The sequence below is a fragment of the Oryctolagus cuniculus genome, chromosome 4 (genome assembly GCF_964237555.1).
Source record: "Oryctolagus cuniculus chromosome 4, mOryCun1.1, whole genome shotgun sequence".
NCBI lineage: Eukaryota > Metazoa > Chordata > Mammalia > Lagomorpha > Leporidae > Oryctolagus > Oryctolagus cuniculus.
Window position 1 is genome coordinate 12,391,246 of NC_091435.1, and position 18,664 is coordinate 12,409,909.

Below are 18,664 nucleotides of genomic sequence, written 5' to 3' on the forward strand. Positions count from 1 at the left end.
CCTCTCTCTCTGTCTCTCCCTCTGTCTGTAACTCTTCCTCTCAAATAAATAAATAAATAAATACGCCAGCTAATTCGTCTGTGGGTACCAGAGATTTCCTGCTCACACGCTGGGGACAGTGATCCCATGTCGTGAGGTTTCTTGTGAAGATAAAATGACTCAGTGCAGGACAAGGAGCCAGAACAATACCCAGCAGTGTAAGGGCCCCACGCACGTGGGTTCTAACCCCGTGTAGACTTGTTGCTGGGCAGGCACGACTTCAAATAAAGACAGAGAGCAAAGACGTCTCCCCTCCGGTTTATTTGGGAATGCGTTGTAAACAGTGTGCGGTGTCCCTTTGGCGACGCCCTGGCTTCCCAGTGCTGGACGCCACGCCAGCTTCTCCTTCATAGAAGGCACAGTGCACGGACGGACGCGGAGCCAGGGCGGGTCCTCCCCTCCTGTGCGACGTCCCCAGGACTCTCAGTAGAACTGGCCCACGTGTCTCGGGAGCGAGGTGTCCAGACCACTGTTCATCCATATCTCCTGGATGATCTGTTCCCTGCGCTCGATCCTCTCCGCCAGTTCTGCGGCCTCTATGGAGCTGTAGACGGGATAGGAAGTCCTACAGAACGTCGCCAGCTCCCCCGGGAAATCCGAGTCGGAGGAGTGCTCCTCCTCGGGGCCCTCCTCGCTGTCGTCCTCCGCCTTGTCACTGCCCGGCACCAGGTGCTGCCTCCCCAGCCGCAGCTCCCGGAAGTCCTTGGCGCAGGACAGCTGGATGACCAGGGCGCACAGGGTGAGCACCAGGCCGACGCACACGCTGGACACGAACAGCAGGGCGGCTCTCTCGGGGTGCGCTGTGGGAGGGGGGAAGAGAGCACGTCAGAGGCTGGCCCAGTGTCAGCCTTCACCCATCCGACTCCACAAAGGACCAGGCGTCTGTCCCAGGACGGAGAGCGCCAGTCCTGGACCGGGGCTGTGGAACATCCGCTCCTAACCGGTCACAGTCACAAACATTGAACACAGTCAACAGATCCGTGTCTATGGCAAATCAACTAGCCGGGGGACTCAGGATCAGAGTTCAAACCCAGATCTGCCACTCACCAGCCAAGTGCCTTTGGGCAAGGTGTGACCTCTCTGTGCCTCGGTTTCTTTACCTGTAAAATGGGTTTAATAGCACCTTTCTGTGATGGAGCTGTTATGATGAACTGAGTTAACTCCCGTAAACAATCAATAGTGCTAGCCAGCAGAAGTAGGAGACAATGAAGAATTAATCGAAGCATGAAGCAGATACGCGAACTCAAAGACTCATGAAATAGCTGCTAGCACAGCTTCATCCCGTTGTGTTTTTTTTTTTTTTTTTTGGTAGAAACAGCAAATAGAAATCAAGGTTCTGATGTGTTTTTTTCTGCACACAGATGCATTTTCCATATGGTAAAACCAGAAATAAAAATAATGCTAACACACACGTACCACACGGCTGGGTAGTCCTCACATTAACCCCACATAGAACGGACAATTTCACTTTTTTTTTAAGTCTCCATTTTTTTGCTGTGTACCCCTGGGACATCAGCGCCTCTGCTCAGGAAATAATGGCCTGTTAATCAGATCGAGATCTAGATCAGGAGTTGCCATGTTTTCCCAGCGACAGGTCAGACAGCAGATACCAAAGTTTCGCACGCCCTATCTGTAGCAAATATTCAGCTCTGTTGTGTTAGCTCAAAAGCAACCACAGACAACACATCAGCCGCACTGCCCGGCTGTGTCCCAGTGAGCCTTGATCACAGAGCTGGGCCTGGGCGGCTCAGGGGCTGCAGGTGGCTGAGCCCTGCTCTAGATGCTCAAGCTGAGGCCTGGACAGGAAGCCGTTCCCAAGGTCAGTTGACCTCTTTGGGAAGAGCCAGGAGCAGCACCCAGATCTTGTGGGGTACACACGGGCACCTGTGGCCTTTTCTCGGCTGAGCGGCTCCTCGTGCAGGCACGTGGCCTGCCCCTTTGTCCCAGGTGAGCACTGGGGACTGACCTCTTCTTGGTCTCCTCCCCCGAGGTCCAGACCGGAAGACCAGAGCTCACGTGCAGGCAAGGTGTCCAGGTGCTGTCTGATCGCACGGGGGAGGTCTAGCTGCGACATTTTTCTTGCTGACACTTGAGACCTACCCTCCCAGCCTTCTCTGCTCATAGAGAAGCCATCCCTGGAGCCACTGGCCTCAAGCAGGCTGTTCTGTGTTGCCAGCGCCTGTGCCTGACACAGGCGTCCTAATTAAAAACTTACCTGGGTTGGAACAAGGGCAGTAAGCTGTGTCTGCGGTACTAATAACAACAATATGTTTCCTAAGGGCCAAGGAATTTATTTGAGAGGCAGAAAACAAGAGAGAGAGGGAGAGACAAGGACAGAGAGTGAGAGAGCGCATCCATCCCCCTGTACACTCCCCAAATGCCTGCAATGGCCGGGGCTGGGCAGGGGAGAAGCTGAGAGCTAGGGACTCATCCAGGGCTCCTGAATGGGAGGCGGGGATGCAACTATTTGAGCAATCATGGCTGCCTCCCTGGAAGTGCTTTAGCAGGAAGCGGAGTCAGGAGTGGAGCCAGGAATCGAACCTGTGTACTCAGAGATGGCACTTGGGCCTCTGAGCCCGATGCGTGCTGCGGGCCCGTGGCATTTGGACAATGTGATCAAACACAGACAAGCCTCCTTTCTGAGAGGAGGACGAGCTGTGTCCATTTGGGGGCGTGGTGGCAGATGGGATCCAGAGACACTGGAAACGCCGCGGCTCAGGACAGGGGCTCTGCTCCCGGGGTGGGGGTGGCTCTCTCCTCCAGCTGAAGACCAAAGCCTCACTGCTCCACTCTCACGCTCCTTCCTCCCTGCATCGCCTCCTGTCCCCTCCCAGCACAGCCCACACCCCACCCCAAATCCTGTCCTGTCTGCTGGCTTTCAGAGCAGCCACCCGCGGCTCCTTCTTGGAAAACAAACTGGAGCCCCGCGGGCAGCGATGCGGGGGGACTCTCATCCTATCCTTTTCCGGCCACCCCCGGTCGGGGCAGGGCCAGCTGCAGGCAGGGAGGACTCCATCCCGATCAAGCTTCTGAGGAGCGCCCCTGTCACGAACCCCTTCCCTCCTCTCCCAGCGCTGCTGTAGCGGGAGGACCTGGTCCTCCTCCAGCCACACAGAGCAGGGTTCAAGGTCAGGTTCTGCCACAATCCTTGCTGCGCCTTTTAACGTATGCATCTTCAAGGATTTCAGGTGACTGGAGCTGATTTAGTCATAGTCTGTAGGGCAGGCACATTCATTAGCCAACACGTGTCCCTCCGTCCTGCCTGCTTCTTACCCTTTAAACCCTGTGCTGTGAATAAGCTCCCCAGGAGGGCGCGGTGACCTCGACCACAACCTGAGCTCCCCTCCCTTGCCATTCTGGGTGGCAACCAGTGAATTCCACGCCTTGCCCGCCTGCCTCGCGACTCACACATTTATGGCCTCTATTGCGTATTCCTATAAGTATGTTTCAAGGGCGGAGCGTTAAATACGGGGTCGGGGATTTGGTTTTGTTTTCAATACCGCACGACTGTGCAGCCATCCTCCATCCTGACGGCACCTGGGTTGCCACCAGGGCTCTACTGCCGGGGACACGTAGCCACGGGCGTGCCTGTCCCTGTCCCTGTCCCTGGGGCATGCGGGTACCGCCCTGGAAGGCAGTTGGCGGGGTTTAGGGTCTGCCAGTCCCATTTCAGCAAACCCTGCTGGAGCGGTGTCCAAAGCTTGGACTTCGATGTCTGGGCAACCCCGTGACTCTCCACGGCCTCCCAGCACCTGGACTCGGTCATTTTTCCAAGCCCACGGGTACTGGACTGTAGCTGATGGTCGCCTTGATTGGCATTTTCCTGGTCACGCCCTCATGCGGTATTTCTTCCCACGCCGATTACTTCCTCTTCTCCAGACAAGGGGCTGCGTCATTTCCGGTTTCCTTCCCTGGGGTGCCTAGTGCTTCCGCTCTCACGGCCGGGCAGTGTGCGTAGGCCTGCGTGCTCTTGGTCATCATCCTGCGACGGCGCCCGTGTCGTGGAGGGCAGCTCGCACTCCCACTTCCGGTGCGGTGCCCTTTGACCTAGCGAATCGTCTGGAAAGCAGGGCGGACTCTGCGGCTTCCCAGCGTCCTCTCCTGCCTCTCTCACGCACAGCCGCGGTGACCCTTCTGAAAAACACTCGGCAAATCGCGTCGCTGCCCAACTCGAGGGCTCCGCATGGCGTCCCTCCTCTCCTAAGACAAGGATCAGGTCCTGACCAAACTCCCCAAGTTCAGCTCCCAACAATCTCCGCTCGCAGGGCCCTCCCCTCCCCCCACGCGGGGGTCGCCCTCGCACTGTGGCACCATTGCACGTCGCGCGTGCTCCTCCCGCAGCCTGGGGGTCTGCCCTGCACACAGCCGAGGCCAGGCCCCCGTGTCATCGATCCTCAGGACGTCTCGAGGGCTCCTCCCCTCGTCACCACCTCCCTGTGCAGGCTCACCCTTCTCCGACTTGTTCTGTCAAGTCCCTAGCGCCCAGCGTCTGGGGCGTGGCGGCTGTTACCCATGGCTGAGGGCACGAAGAGAGGACCGTGCACCTAGCACTAAGCCGGGGGCCCTGTAGATGGGTTGCCTTTCTTCCCTCTCTCCCTCTTCTCCAGGGAAGTGGAGGTCTGGCTTCTGCCAGGACAACCTCCAGGTCCCCTTGGTTCAGGTTCGCCTCCTGCCGGTGTCACTTCCTGGGTCACATCCACTGAGAGCCAGTGAGCAAAGAAGGAGGACATGGCAAGCCCATGGAATGAGGGTTCATCCGGGTGGGCTGGTTTGAAGTCACAGCATCTCCGAATGGGAGTCAGGTGCAACCTTAGAGATGAGCTGGCCCAACCCTTCCTGTGGTGGGCAAGCCATGCTGGCTGGGGCCCAAGCTGGGCAGGCCGGGGCTCGCTCCCCAGCCCTTGGCGATACACTGGGGCACTGCATCTGCTGTCTAGGAGCAGTTGGATAACAGTAGGGTTTCTGTGACTCCTTTTCTATTATAAGTTCTAGAAAAATAAAGCTATTCTTCATGCGGTTGAACATACACGTGGGTTATTGCTGGTGACGTTCTCAGTTTAGCCTTGGTTCATCAAAGGTTGAAGCAAATGCTTTTCACTTTCTCGTCGACGGTTATGCCCTGGGAAGCCTCAGAACGGTGGCCAGTGCCTCTAAGGCCCCTCTCCAGCTAGGGGTCCCCCAGGAGAAAGCACGGGGGTGTCCTGGGCCTGGTCTGACAGCCTTGAGGCTGTGACAGTGACTTCCTGTCGTGGAGCCCGTGGGAACTCATCAGGACCACCGCGGCGGTGACAAGGCTGTGCTGATTTCCAGCTGTGCTGCCTGGGGGACTGCAACTCTCCCACGTGGGAGGTGCTCTTCTGTTTCCAGTGGGCCTTTTACAGGAAGCAGGGACGCCTCCCCAGCCCAGGAGATGCTACAGCCTGGCCCCTCTGCCTCTACTTCCTCACCTGGGACCCCAGTACCCCAGGCACCCCCAAAGTCCACACCAAGGCTTGCCAAAGGGCTGGAGACACACACTTGCCATACATTTGCCCAAGGAGTGAGGGCAGCGACAGAAGTATCCGTTCACCAAAGGGGTCTGAGTGTGCAGATGAGGTCAATGCACACAGTCAGTGGTCAAGAAAACATGGGAGGCCGCGTTTCGAGGTGGGACTCGAAGGGTTGAGGCCCACAAGGTCACTGGGTCTTGGGTGTAGAGGCCCAGGGATTTAGGCCATCCTCCAGTGCCCTCCCAGGTGCATTAGCGGGGACCTGGATTGGAATGGAGCAGCCGGGACTTGAACCAGCGTCCACATGGGATGCTGGTGCTGCAGCAGGGCTTTAGCCCACCAAGCCACAGCACTGGCCCCATCAGCTGCTCCACTTCCAACCAGATCTCTGCTCATGTGCCTGGGAAAGAACAAGATGGCCCAAGGGCTTGGGCCCCTGCAGCCAGCCATGTGGGAGACCCGGATGAAGCTCTTGGCTTGGCCCGATCCATTTGGGGAGTGAACCAGCAGATAGAAGACCTCTCTCTGTCTCTTTCTCTCCCTCTCTCTCTAATTCTGCCTTTCAAATAAATTGAATAAATTTTAAATTAGTAAATAAGTAGATAAATATCCAAATGGCCTTTGGCAGAAAAAAAGTTCCCCTGCCCTGGAACAGGTGCCCCTCGGCACCCTGCCAGGGCACAAGGCTTCGTGCAGCTGCCTTCTAGAACCTTCTGGAGCGAATTCACAGCGTGGTCTGTTTCACTGATGTAAGAGTGAATTCAAACACCCCTCAGGGGTCCCACTGTTGGGCAAACAGCCTCACACATCGTTCAGGTGGTCACAGGAGAAACGGTTCCCTAGGGTCATTCCGAGGTCCCTCCCACCAACCTCTGTTTCAGTGTCACAGGACGGACCCTCCGCAGCAGTTTCGCATCTACTTGTCCTCACGTGTATCTGATTGCGTAAAGCACACAGCCAGACCTGGGGAAGTGTCCAGTGGATTCTCAGGTTAGCAACCATTTAGCTGGTTTGGCTGGTCCCTGCCCTCCTCACACCCCTGACTCCCAGATGCACCTGTCAGTGGCCTCCTACTTGGGTCCCTCCCCAGGGACACAAGTCCAGCTCATGGGTCACACCCTGCAGTGGCACCAGTGGTGCATCTGCGAGTTGGCCAGGCACCTCTTGCCAGCAACAAGGATGGCATGTGGCTCCCACACTTGTGGTTGGCTCGCCATCTGCTTACGCTGACATGGCTCGGCCTGATATCCACACTGGCCACTGGCCAACCACTGTGAGCTTTCCACGTCCAGAGAGCGACACAGTCACACCTGGGAAGTTCACAGCCAGGCCAGGGGCGGGTGCTCCACCAGCACTCTGGTGATTTCAGTTGTGAGCTTCTTGGGGTGAGATTTTTTTTTAGCCACTGTCTTGGACCCTGTTCTAAGGTTTGGCCATGGTTTGTTGAGATAGATGTGCCTTGTCCCTCAATGAAACCAAAGAACAGACCAGCACGACCCTTAAAAAAACAAACATCTTAAAAAACCAGCAATTCTCTACGAAGAGCAAATAGTGGGTGATAAGAAAGCCTGTGTAATACAGATCAGGATCCACCACTCGGTCACTCACTAAATACTCACCACGCAGCTACCCCACATCAGCACCCAGCACAGGCCGGCGCGGTGACAACAGATAAGACGAAACACCTGTCCTCCTCCCCTCACCCTGGAGCCCTGAGCAGAGCTCCCTGGCCACACCCAGAACAACGCAAAAGAAGAGCAAAACAGAGCTGGTTTTTTGAAAAAATAAAAAAATTCATACACCATTGACCCAACTAACAAAAAAAAAAAAAAAAAAAAAAAGGAGAGAGAGAGAGAGAGGGAGGGAGGGAGGGAGGGAGGGAGAAGACCCAAATCAATAAAATGAGAGATGAAAAAGAAAAGGTAACAACAGATAACACAGAAATAAAAAGAATCATCAGGAATTACTACAAAGAGCTGTACGCCAACAAATTGGGAAACCCAGATCCCTGGACACATACAGCTTACTCAAATCAGTACCCTAATGTTTTCCTGTTTAGGACTCTTATGTAAATTTCATCATGTTATTTGGTTTTCCTCTTTGCACAGTTTCAATTTTTGATAACTATTGTAATGATTGCCGGTCTTTCCTGTGTCTTTGGCTATTTTAATAAATATAGCCTATTACAGTTAAAAAATACAAAAACGTCTGTCCTAGGGAACTTAATGTCTCATTGGAGGGACGGGACAGACGCTAAGACAACGAGTCTCCCGTAGGGTCCCTGGGGGTGATGAACATGGGGAAGGATGGAGGGGTGAGGGCAGCTGAGTTAGACACCTCGAGGGCAGGAGGTTCCCGGCCCTCGGAGTTCTCAGGGGCACAAGTTCTTGTTCAGAGGCCAGAGCAGGGCTCCGTGTGGGGCTTCGTCCTGCCACTGTCCGTGGTGTCCACAGGCAAACGGCTCAGCCCGTGCGCCCCTCGGCTTGTGGAAGTGCAGAGTGGGAGTCCGAGTCTCTCTCAGGGCTGTCCCTGTGGCCTGAGTGGGGTTCGCCTCTCTGGCTCACGCATGGGAGCACTGGTCACCAGTGTGGCTGCACCTGGAGCCAGGCCTCTCAGGAGCTAATGAAGGGTAAAGGCGGTCGCGGCTGGAGTCTTAGTCTCCAGAGGACTGCTGGTTTTACACGAAGAGGTCTCTCTCTCTCTCTCTCTCTCTCTCTCTGTCTCTGCCTCTCTCTGCCACGTGAGTCCACGAAGAGAAGGAGCCGTCCGCAAGATGGGAAGACAGTCCTCATCGGAACCCACATCAGCCGGCGCCTTGAGGACAGACTTCCTGCCTGCAGAGCTTCGAGCAGACAAACACCTGTCTGCAGCCTCCGGGCAGTCGGAGTCAGCTGTTCGGGGAACCCGCAGAGCACCTGCACTAAAGCCCACGGCCCGGCCACCGCTCAGCGAGTAACACTGTTGTTGCTCCTCTTCCTTCCTTATTCTCTCTTTGAAAAATTTTCGTGATGCCTTTTCTCCAAGAGACCCTTTGGGGATTTTGAAAATGGGAGGATATACCAGGAGACACCTGACAACAAAAATCCTCACCTTTGGTCCCCCTGGCAATGATCAGGAATAGCGAGACACACAAGTCGGGGGATGGGGAGGAAAGTGCAGATTCGCAGAGCAAACCCTGGCCAGGTGACAAACCCCGGGAGGAAGATGGGCGTGGGAAGGCAATGGGACTGCAGGAGTGGTGAGACTGAACACTCCCACACTAAGACCTGAGGGGTCTTCACATTGTTCATGGAAAATGCATATTATGGGTTCCCCCACTGTGGCGCAGCGGGTTAACGCCCTGGCCTAAAGCGCCGGCATCCCATATGGGTGCTGGTTCTAGTCCCGCTGCTCCTCTTCCAATCCAGCTCTCTGCTATGGCCTAGGAGAGCAGTGGAAGATGGCCCAAGTCCTTGGGCCCCTGCACCCACGTGGGAGACCCAGAAGAGGCTCCTGGCTCCTGGCTTCGGATTGGCGCAGCTCCAGCCATTGCAGCCAATTGGGGAGTGAACCAGTGGATGGAAGACCTCTCTCTCTCTGCCTCTCCTCTCTCTGTGTAACTCTTTCAAATAAATAAATAAATCTTAAAAAAGAGAAAGAAAATGCATATTGTAAAAATAGCCTCTGCCTACAGCATCCCATATGGGCACCAGTTCGAGTCCTGGCTGCTTCACTTCCGATCCAGCACCTGCTCATGGCCTGGGAGAGCAAGGGAAGATGGCCTGAGTGCTTGGGCCCCTGCCACCCATGAGGGAGACCAGGAAGAAGCTCCTAACTCCTGGCTTCAGCCTGGCCCAGCCCTGGCCATTGCAGCCATCTGAGAAGTGAACCGGAGCTGGAAGATATCTCTCTCTCTCTGTCTCTCTCTCCTTCTGTCTCTGTATCTCTGCCTTTCAAATAAAATAAAAAATATTAAAAACAAAGAGATTTGCAGAGCAGATGGTGAGGAAAGGCTATCCACACTTTCGCAGCTTGCTCTGTCCTGTGGGCCCCCCTGAGTCGGGAGGGCGGTGCCTTGCTGGTCCTTGCAAGCAAGATGAACAAGGAGACCTTGGCAACCACAGGAACCATGGGAACCGGCACTCATCTGTCAGAAAGGGGCTCTGTCTTCGTGGGGCACCACCTGTTTTGTTGACTGAGCACTCTTGGCTCTTTTTTTCTTTCCAGCACAGGTGGAATTCGATCGTCCAATTCCCTTTCCACATTTTAGACTGGGAAACGCTCCCCGTAGGCTCCCACTTTCCAGAGGGAAAGATATCCGTGGAGCCCAAGTCTTAGATCACGTGCCTTCATCTGTGGATATGGTTTCTCTTGTTTGGTTGCCTGGTTACCACCGAACCTGAGCCTGGGCACTGGACTCAGAAGTCTGTGTTGCCGCGTCAAACTCAAAGTCACTGTTCTGGGGCGGACACTGTGCTGCCGTCATCCCACAGAGGCACTGGCCCAAGTCCCAGCTGCTCCACTGCAGATCTGGCTCCCTGCTAATGCTCCCGAGAAAGCAGCAGAAGATGGCCCAAGTGCCTGGGCCCCTGCCACCCACACGGAAGACCTACAAGGAATTCCAGGCTCCTGGCTTTGGCCTGGCCCAGCCCTGGCCTTTGCGGTCATTTGAGGAGTGAACCAGAGTAGTTGAAGATCTCTCTGTCTCCACCCCCCCAACTCTGCCTTTCAAATAAGTGCAGGGGCTGGCGCTGTGGTCCACTAGGTTAATGCTCCGCCTGCAGCACTGGCATCCCATATGGGCCAGTTCGAATCCTGGCTGCTCCTCTTCCAGTCCAGCTCTCTGCTCTGGCCTGGGAAGGCAGTGGAGGATGACCCAAGTGCTTGGGCCCTGCACCCGCATGGGACACCTGGAGAAAGCTCCTGGCTCCTGGCTTCGGATCAGCGCAGCTTTGGCCATTGCGGCCAACAGGGGAGTGAACCAATGGAAGGAAGGCCTCTCCTTCTGTCTCTCTCTCACTGTCTGTAACCCTGCCTGTAAAATAAATAAAATCTTTAAAAAAATAAGTGCAATAATTTTTGTTTTTAAACAGTCGTTTTCCCATCATTATCTGAACGTCGTAATGGAGCAGCACACTGGTTAAGGAGACTCTAAGAAATCCATCGGCATTCAGGGATTCGGACCCTTCACCTACCCCGGATGTAAGCAAACGCTGCCAGAGAGTTGCTGACAATCACGCCATCCTTCCGCAGAATCTTCGACTCACTGGGGTCAAAGGTGACACCTGTCGCGTCAGAAACGCAAGACCAGTCAATCACAGCTCCTCACAGCTCGCCTGTCCTAAGCACCCCTGCGGCCCCTACCCCAGCCCTGCTGGAATCATGACAACTCACTGAAAGGGATCATGGGAGATGAATCTAGCGAGAGCGCGTGGGAGGCGGCCCTTGAAAGTATTAGATGCAAAGGGGGCTGGAGATGCTTAGAAAGTGCAGCGGGGACAGATGTGCGTCCCATCCTCACCGTGCCTCCCGGAGGCTTCACACCTAAGGTCCTGGTTCCCACCCCGAGCTGCCGTCAGCTCCGCGGACCAAGGACCAGACGCACCTGGGTGATGCAGGGAGCTGGCTGCGGGGGGCTACTTTTTGGGAGGTGACCGCAACGTGCGGGGAAGATCTGCTTCTAGAAGCTGTGCTTGCATGGAGCCGCGTGAGCTGGCCACGGGCAGCACAGGGCTCGCAGGCCCTCACTAGGGACCAGGCTCTTCCCGGGATTGGGTGGGGCCTCGTGAGAAAGGGAAGTGGGACGGAGAGAGGCGGAGCCACGGGGAAAGCCCGCGGTGGCCGAGAGGGTAGAGGAACGTCAACAGCAGCTGCCTCCAAGCTTTGGGCACGGGTGGTTTCTCACAGGCGGCTGGCTGTTGTGTGTTTCCTATTAAGGAAGTCAACATCCAGGCAAAGCAGATATCACCTTCTCTGTGGCTGGGTTCTACCTCCTCGGACTCAACCGAGGGGCGGAACTATCATTTTTTCAGATGTGTGTGCACCGATCATGGGCAGACTTGTTTCCTTGCCGTAATTCCCTAAGCGATTTGGTATGACAGCTGTTCCCGGGGCATGTGCCTTGTGCAAGGTTCTGTGACTCATTCGAGATGAGTCAAAGCACACAGGAAGGTGTGCGTGGATCATACGCGGATGCTACACCATGTGATGGAAGGGACTTGAGCACCCAAGGATTTGGGCATGGGGGGAGGGGCCCTGATGCCACTTCCCCTCCCCCCCAATGGATGTCTGTCTTTCACTTTTATGCTTAGAGGGGGCAGTCCTAACAAGCAGAATAGAAGTCACAGAAGACAAAATTCCTGCCACCAAAGCTTGACACGTCATGTGCTGCACTGGGCCTCTGAGGCTTCTGCCAGGAACCCCAGTGGTCTGAATGGTCTCCTGGCTTTGGTCAGAAAGCAAAATGCTGTAAGGAAGTGAGAACCAGGGGGCTGGCGCCGCGGCTCACTAGGCTAATCCTCTGCCTGTGGTGCCGGCACACCGGGTTCTAGTCCCGGTCGGGGCGCCGGATTCTGATCCGGTTGCTCCTCTTCCAGGCCAGCTCTCTGCTGTGGCCAGGGAGTGCAGTGGAGGATGGCCCAAGTACTTGGGCCCTGCACCCCATGGGAGACCAGGAGAAGCACCTGGCTCCTGGTTTCGGATCAGCGCGGTGCGCTGGCCGCAGCAGCCATTGGAGGGTGAACCAACGGTAAAGGAAGACCTTTTTCTCTCTTTCTCTCTCTCACTGTCCACTCTGCTTGTCAAAAATAAATAAATAAATAAATAAATAAATAAAAATAAGAACCAGGGATGGAGACGGCCCGTGCGTGGGCGCAGCGGGTCCACCCCGGGGCCCGGCGGAATCATCTTTCCAATGAGTTCGTCCTGTGATCCCGGAGCCCCAGACTTCCTTCTGATCGGAGCTGTTGTGCAAAACGACTTTTCTTTTGGGAAGTGCAAAAGAGACTGCAGGGAAACCAAATGATGGTCGCCAATGGCAACTACCAGCTGCAGCACAGCCATGACCAGAAGGAGCAGCTCAGAGCCCCCTCCCGACATCCCCTGCCCCTCTAACCAATGCCCGGCTGTGGTCCTGGGCAGGAGGGATTGGGGGCGGGGTTTACCTTTCCCCAAAGAGAATGCTGGGAGTAAGGCATGGACATTACCGTGCGCACCATCTTCCTGCTCCAGAGAGGGTCTGAGGTTGACGACGGCTGGGTCGATCGCTGAGAGTATGCTCTTGGGAACTGAAACCAGAGAACGATTTTAAACACTTGGTCTATTTTTAGAACATATACACATTTTATATTTGCTGAGTGTGATGTAGAGAGGGCTTAAAAATCCCTTTTTGAAACTGTTATAGGGGCCGGCACTGTGGCATAGTAAGTAAAGCTGTCACCTGCAGTGCCAGCCTCCCATATGGGTGCCGGTTCGAGTCCCGGCTGCTCCACTTCTGATCCAGCTCTCTGCTATGGCCTGGGAAAGCAGTAGAAGATGGCCCAAGTCCCTGGGCCCCTGCGCCTGTGTGGGAGACCCGGAAGAAGCTCCTGGCTCCTGGCTTCGGATCGGCGCAGCTCTGGCCATTGTGGCCAACTGGGGAGTGAACCATTGGATGGAACACCTCTCTCTCTCTCTGCCTCTTCTTCTCTCTCTGTGTAACTCTGACTTTCAAACAAATAAATGAATCTTAAAAAAAAAAAGAGAAATTGTTATATTATCACTCACTCTTCCTGTTAGATATACACGCATATAACCACTGCACGTGATCATATGCAATCATCCAGTATTCCAGAAGACTCCTAGGCTCATTTTTCCTAGAGATATAGAAGAAATAGACAAGATACGGTCCATGGGACCAATGGAATGCCCCTCAGTAACAGAAAGACTCAGAGCCCATCTACACTGCAGCGATGAACCTCAGAACCGCTGTAGGTGCCAAAAGAAGCCACACCCACAAAAGCCATGCCCACAAAACCCTCCACTGTCCTCGTCATTCTGTTCCCAGGAAATAGCCGGAAAAGGTAAATCCAGGGACGGGAAGTAGATGACTGCGTCCCAGGAGCAGGGCTGGAAGGGGAAGGGATCGCAACTAGCACAAGGAAACTTCTGGGGACTGTCGAAATGCTTTAAAATCAGGGCACGGCGCTGGTTACATTAACTCTTTTTTTTTTTTTAAGATTTATTTATTTATTTGAAACGCAGACTTACAGAGAAGCACAAACAGAGAGAGAGAGAGAGATCTTCCATCCGCTGGTTCACTCCCCAGTTGGCCACAACAGCCAGAGCTGCGCCGATCCAAAGCCAGGAGCCAAGAGCTTTTTCCGGGTCTCCCACACAGGTGCAGGGGCCCAAGCACTTGGGCCATCGTCTACTGCTTTCCAGGCCAACTCTCAGGCAGAGAGTTGGATTGGAAGAGGAGCAGCTGGAACTCGAACCGGTGCCCATATGGAATGCTGGCGCTTCAGGCCAGGGCGTTAAGCCACTGTGCCACAGCGCCGGCCCCAGTGGTTGCATAACTCTTACGTGTACTGAAAACCCCTGAACTGCACTCACTGAAAGTGGGTGAATGTCAAGGTGAATATCTAACCTGTAACTGGGAACACGAGCTCCCTCGGGACAGAGTAGAGTAAAATGACCACAGCCAGCTCCTGCTCAGCTCTCCCAGCCCCAGCTCTGGGTCTCCTTGCTCCCGGAATACAGCCAAAGAACATTCTCAGATCTCCGCTAGAGTGACTGGCTGGATGTGAGAGACATGGGGAGGCGGGGACAGCACGGCCTCAGGTGTCGGCATCGGGACAGGTGACAGTAGCAGCTGCAACACGGAACAAAGCGAGAGATCCAAGGCGAGGGCCCCGCTGGCTGCCTGGCTGCGCGGCCCGCAGAAGGGAGAGGAAATCAGATATCCCCGCGGCAGAAGGCTGCTGGTTTCTGTTTGTTCTTTAGCCCAGCTGACATCTGGGAGAAAAGGCAACAGGAAACAGAAGCAAAGCCAAGGCAAACCATGCGCGCCCCACTGCACTGCTTCATAAGAAAAGACCGGGTGGTTCATGGCCAGCTGCAGAAAAACCTCGCTGCCTTGCTCAGAGTGCCTGACTCAGTTCTTCTGAGGATGTCCCAGGAGTTGTGACATTTCCACGGACAGGAGGCCCTGGCGCTTTTGTGCCAGGAAGGGTCACTTTCCTGGGCTCACAGCAAGGAGGCACAGGTGGCTGAAGCTGTCCAGGGTCTCCAAGGAGGAGCCCTGGCTGGCCCAGGGGCACGCCACGTCTCCTGGGACCATGACAGCACCCAGGGAGCTTGGCTGTGCTGTACAAGAGGCCTGCTTTTCCCTTTCCTTTTTTTTTTTTTTTTTTTAAGATCTATTTATTTATTTGAAAGTCAATGTTACAGAGCGGGGAGGGGTGAGGGAGGCAGAGAGAGGTCTTCCATCTGCTGGTCCACTCCACAGATGGCCTCAAGGGCCGGGGCTGAGCCAGGCTGAAGCCAGGAGCCAGGACCTTCCTCTGAGTCTCCCACGTGGGTGCAGGGACCCAAGCACTTGGGCCATCTTCTGCTGTTTTCCCAGGCACGTTAGCAGGGAGCTGGATCAGAGCTGGAGCAGTCAGGGACATAACTGGCGCCCATATGGGATGCTGGCGTCACAGGCGGCAACTTGGGCTGCTACGCCCCTGCAAGATGGCTTCTGATTTAGTGACCTCTTGGTCATCTCTGGGCCCTGAGGACGGCGCTGACTGCTAGGCGGCTGGAAGTCTGGAACTTGTCGCTCCTCCTCTTCCTCCCGTCTGTCTCTGGGCGCCTTCTTAAAATATGGCGGGAGGTGCGTCTCGGCTGCCTGCAGAGGCCGGAAGCTGTGTGCAGTTGGAGAGAGAATCGGAATTGCACAGCGGAGCTGCCAAGCGCAGTGCTGGGTGAGCTTGGCGGAGTAGTCAGGCGCTCAAAACACGGAACTGCCTGTGTAGGACACGGGCCACGGCAGGAAACCTGCTCATGGCTTGGCCAGTGGGGACACTCTGAGGACTTTTTATTTATTCATTTTTACAATTTTTAAAGAAGGATTTATATTTATTTATTTATTTGACAGGCAGAGTAAGAGAAAGAGGGACAATCAGAGCTACCCACTGATTCCTTCTCCAAATGGCCACAACGGCCAGGCCAAAGACAGGAACCTGGAACTCCATCCAGGTCTCCCCTGTGTGTGGCAGTGGCCTAAGCACTTGGGCCATCTTCTGCTGCTTTCCCAGGCTCATTAGCAAGGAGCTGGATCAGAAGTGGAGCAGCTGGGGACATAACTGGCGCCCATATGGGATGTCGTGTAGCAGCCGGTGACTTAACCCACAAGGCCACCACGCTAGACCTCTTTGAGGACTTTTTTTTTTTTTTTTTTTTTGACAGGCAGAGTTAGACAGTGAGAGAGAGACAGAGAGGAGAAAGGTCTTCCTTCTGTTGGTTCACCCCTCAAATGGCTGCTATGGCCGGCGTGCTACGCCGATCCGAAGCCAGGAGCCAGGTACTTCCTCCTAGTCTCCCATGCAGGTGCAGGACCCAAGCACTTGGGCCATCCTCCACTGCCTTCCGGGGCCACAGCAGAGAGCTGGACTGGAAGAGGAGCAACCGGGACAGAATCTGGCGCCCCGACCGGGACTAGAACCTGGTGTGCGGGCGCCACAGGCGGAGGATTAGCCTAGTGAGCCGCGGCGCCGGCCTCTTTGAGGACTTGTTAAATATCAAGTGTCAACAATCCCGTCAGATCCTTGCTCCAAGTTGCAAACTGGCTCCGCATGGGGATGGGGTGGAGAACCTGGATGGGGTTTGTCATCGTCTCTAAACGCCCCTCTCCACCGTGGAGACATTTGTGAAAACGCTAGCAAATCACTCTTCAGAGAGTTGCTAATACACAGATCTGGAACCCAGGATATCTTGGGTGCAGTGGTTAAAACACCACTTGGGACGCCTGCATCCCACGTTGGCGTGCCTGGGTTCGAGTCCCAGGTCTATATTCTATTCCAGCTTCCTGCTATCACACGGACACCCCGAGGTAGCCGTGATGGTGCAGGGAGCGGGGTCCCCGTCACTCACGTGGGAGACCTGGACTGAGCCCTTGGCTCGCAACAGAGGCTGTTGCAGGCATGCGAGGGGTGGGTGAACCCGCAGACGGGAGCCCACTCCGTCTGTCTCTCCGACTTGCAGCACCTTACATAGACCTCCTCACGGCCCAGTGACAAGGAGGCTCGTTCCCTCACTTGCAGGTGGGAGAGTGGGGGCTCCAGGATGCACTGCTTACGAGGTTCCCCCTCCTGGCGTGGCTCGTGCCCCAGCCCAGCCCTGGCCCTGGCCCTGGCCCTGGTGCTGCACTGCGTGGGGCGGTCAGTCCCTGGGAATGGAACAGAGAGGATTTCAAAGGATCCTAAAGATGACCAAGCGACTCCCGCGCAGGCAGTGCCGCTGAGTCCGTCTGAAAGCAGAGGTGATTACAAGACCTTAGCGGCTTACTAAATGTGGGCGCAGCCCTCACCTTTCTTTATTGGCCTAACGCACCTCCCGTGTCAAGCCTGAGTCAGGGCAGACTTTAAGAAGCACACTGCCGCAGGCCAGTCTGTGTCCAAACCCTTCCTCACTACAGTAGGGACGGAGGCCATCTCTGCTCTCGGTGTCCCCTCCCCTGCAGGTGCCCAACGCCAGTGCCTGCCCCGCCCACCCCACCTGCTCCTGACCACGGGAGGAGGAGGGGTGTACACCCCAGAAACTGTCAGCACAGGGACACTGCCCAGGCCTCTGGGCTACAGATACAAGGAGGGGCCTTCCCTCCACGGGGCGGTGGGGGAGAGGAAGCTGGCCCGGGGCAGAGGAAAGCCTCAAATCCAAAATTTCTAAGCAGCTTAGCTCATTGTAAGGTTTGGAAGGAAAAGTAGAGAGAGCGGGGTCCTCACTCTGCATCACATTCTAGATGAAGACCAGCGTGGTTCGTATTCACACCCCGTGCATGGCCACGCGCCCCACGCTCTGCCATCAGTCAGGCGTACAGGCTGGGGCAAGCGCCTGCATCCCACATGGAATGCCTGGGTTCGAGCCCCAGCTCTGCTCCCATTCCAGCTTCCTGCTCGTGTGCACCCCGGGAGGCAGCAGGTGATGCTGGCTCAAGTGCCTGGGTCCCTGCCACCCATGTAGGAGACCCAGATCCAATGCTCAGCTCCGGGCTTCAGCCTTGCCCGGCCCTGGCTGTTGAAGGGAAGAGAACCAGCCAATGGAAGAGCTCTTTCTCTTTTAAATAAAATGAAAAGAACAAGAAATAAAAATTTGGAAAAAAACTGGAAATGCTAAAGGCCCCACAACCCAAATCATTCCTTCCAGCCAGAAACCCTGAGCCAGCCCTCGGCCGGCCCTGCGGGAGAACTGCTCAGAGTCAGGAGCAGCGGGCCCTGTGGGACAGGGTGGAGACGCCTTCCTGAAGTGCAGATGGCTTGTGTCCATTGTGAAAACCCATCACGGGCTGCCCTCGGCCCTCTGGCACCTGCCAAGCCTTAGCTGCCCTCTTCCAAGCTCCCTGCTGCTCGGGGGCTCAGCTCCCAACCTTTGTGCTCTGTCTGCCCCGTCCTCCCCACGTCCACTTCACCGACGCCCGCACGGCCGTCAAGTCTCACGCGTCTCCCGTGCCATGGTGAGGCCCCCTTCACGGCCCCGTAACACAGGACTCCATCCAACCACAGTCTCCCCAGCCCCCACCCACCGCCACGGCTGGCTTGGTGCTTGTGCCCAATTAACATGAATGCCACGAATGACGGCAACGGCACTGCCCGCCCCTTTGTGGCCCAAGAACAGTGGCCCACAGAGCAGTGGTTCGTGGCCAGTGAGCACCAGCACCACCCTTGCATGCAAATACTTGCTCCCCACACCCCCTACCCGCCCCCCGCCTCACCAGCTTGGCCCACCCAGGTAATTTCAGAGACAGGTGACCTGGGTCTCCTCGCAGGGTCTGCCTGATGAGGTCCAGCTCGTCCCACCCCCGGGGCCAGACGCCAGCTGGAGTGGCAGAGCAAGGCTGCCAGGGAGAACGGCAAAGCCGGGAGGGAGCGGTGCTGGAGCACGCGTGGGCCTTTGCATTCAAGGACGCCCGGCCTCAG

The 18,664-nt window shown here is 55.8% G+C and overlaps 1 protein-coding gene and 1 long non-coding RNA gene across 10 annotated transcripts in view; one reads left to right on the forward strand and one right to left on the reverse strand.

Moving 5' to 3' along the window:
- Positions 1-281: 281 nt before the first annotated feature.
- Positions 282-18,664, reverse strand: part of EVA1C (eva-1 homolog C) — an 88,735-nt gene continuing 70,352 nt past the window's right edge. For 4 of the 9 annotated variants that reach the window (XM_051859497.2, XM_051859491.2, XM_070071875.1 and 1 more), the window contains 3 exons: positions 12,671-12,793; positions 10,703-10,792; positions 282-839 (listed from right to left, as the gene is read on the reverse strand). In XM_051859497.2, coding sequence (XP_051715457.2) covers positions 463-839; positions 10,703-10,792; positions 12,671-12,793 — 590 coding nt within the window. In that variant the 3' untranslated portion in view covers positions 282-462. Of the gene's footprint in view, positions 840-1,086; positions 1,140-10,702; positions 10,793-12,670; positions 12,794-18,664 lie in introns of all 9 variants that reach the window. The other 5 variants (XM_070071876.1, XM_008267184.4, XM_002716806.5 and 2 more) reach the window with 2 other exon arrangements.
- Positions 3,688-9,836, forward strand: LOC138849241 (uncharacterized). Its single transcript, XR_011387732.1, has 2 exons — positions 3,688-4,255; positions 4,647-9,836. It is a non-coding gene; the product is annotated as an uncharacterized lncRNA (long non-coding RNA).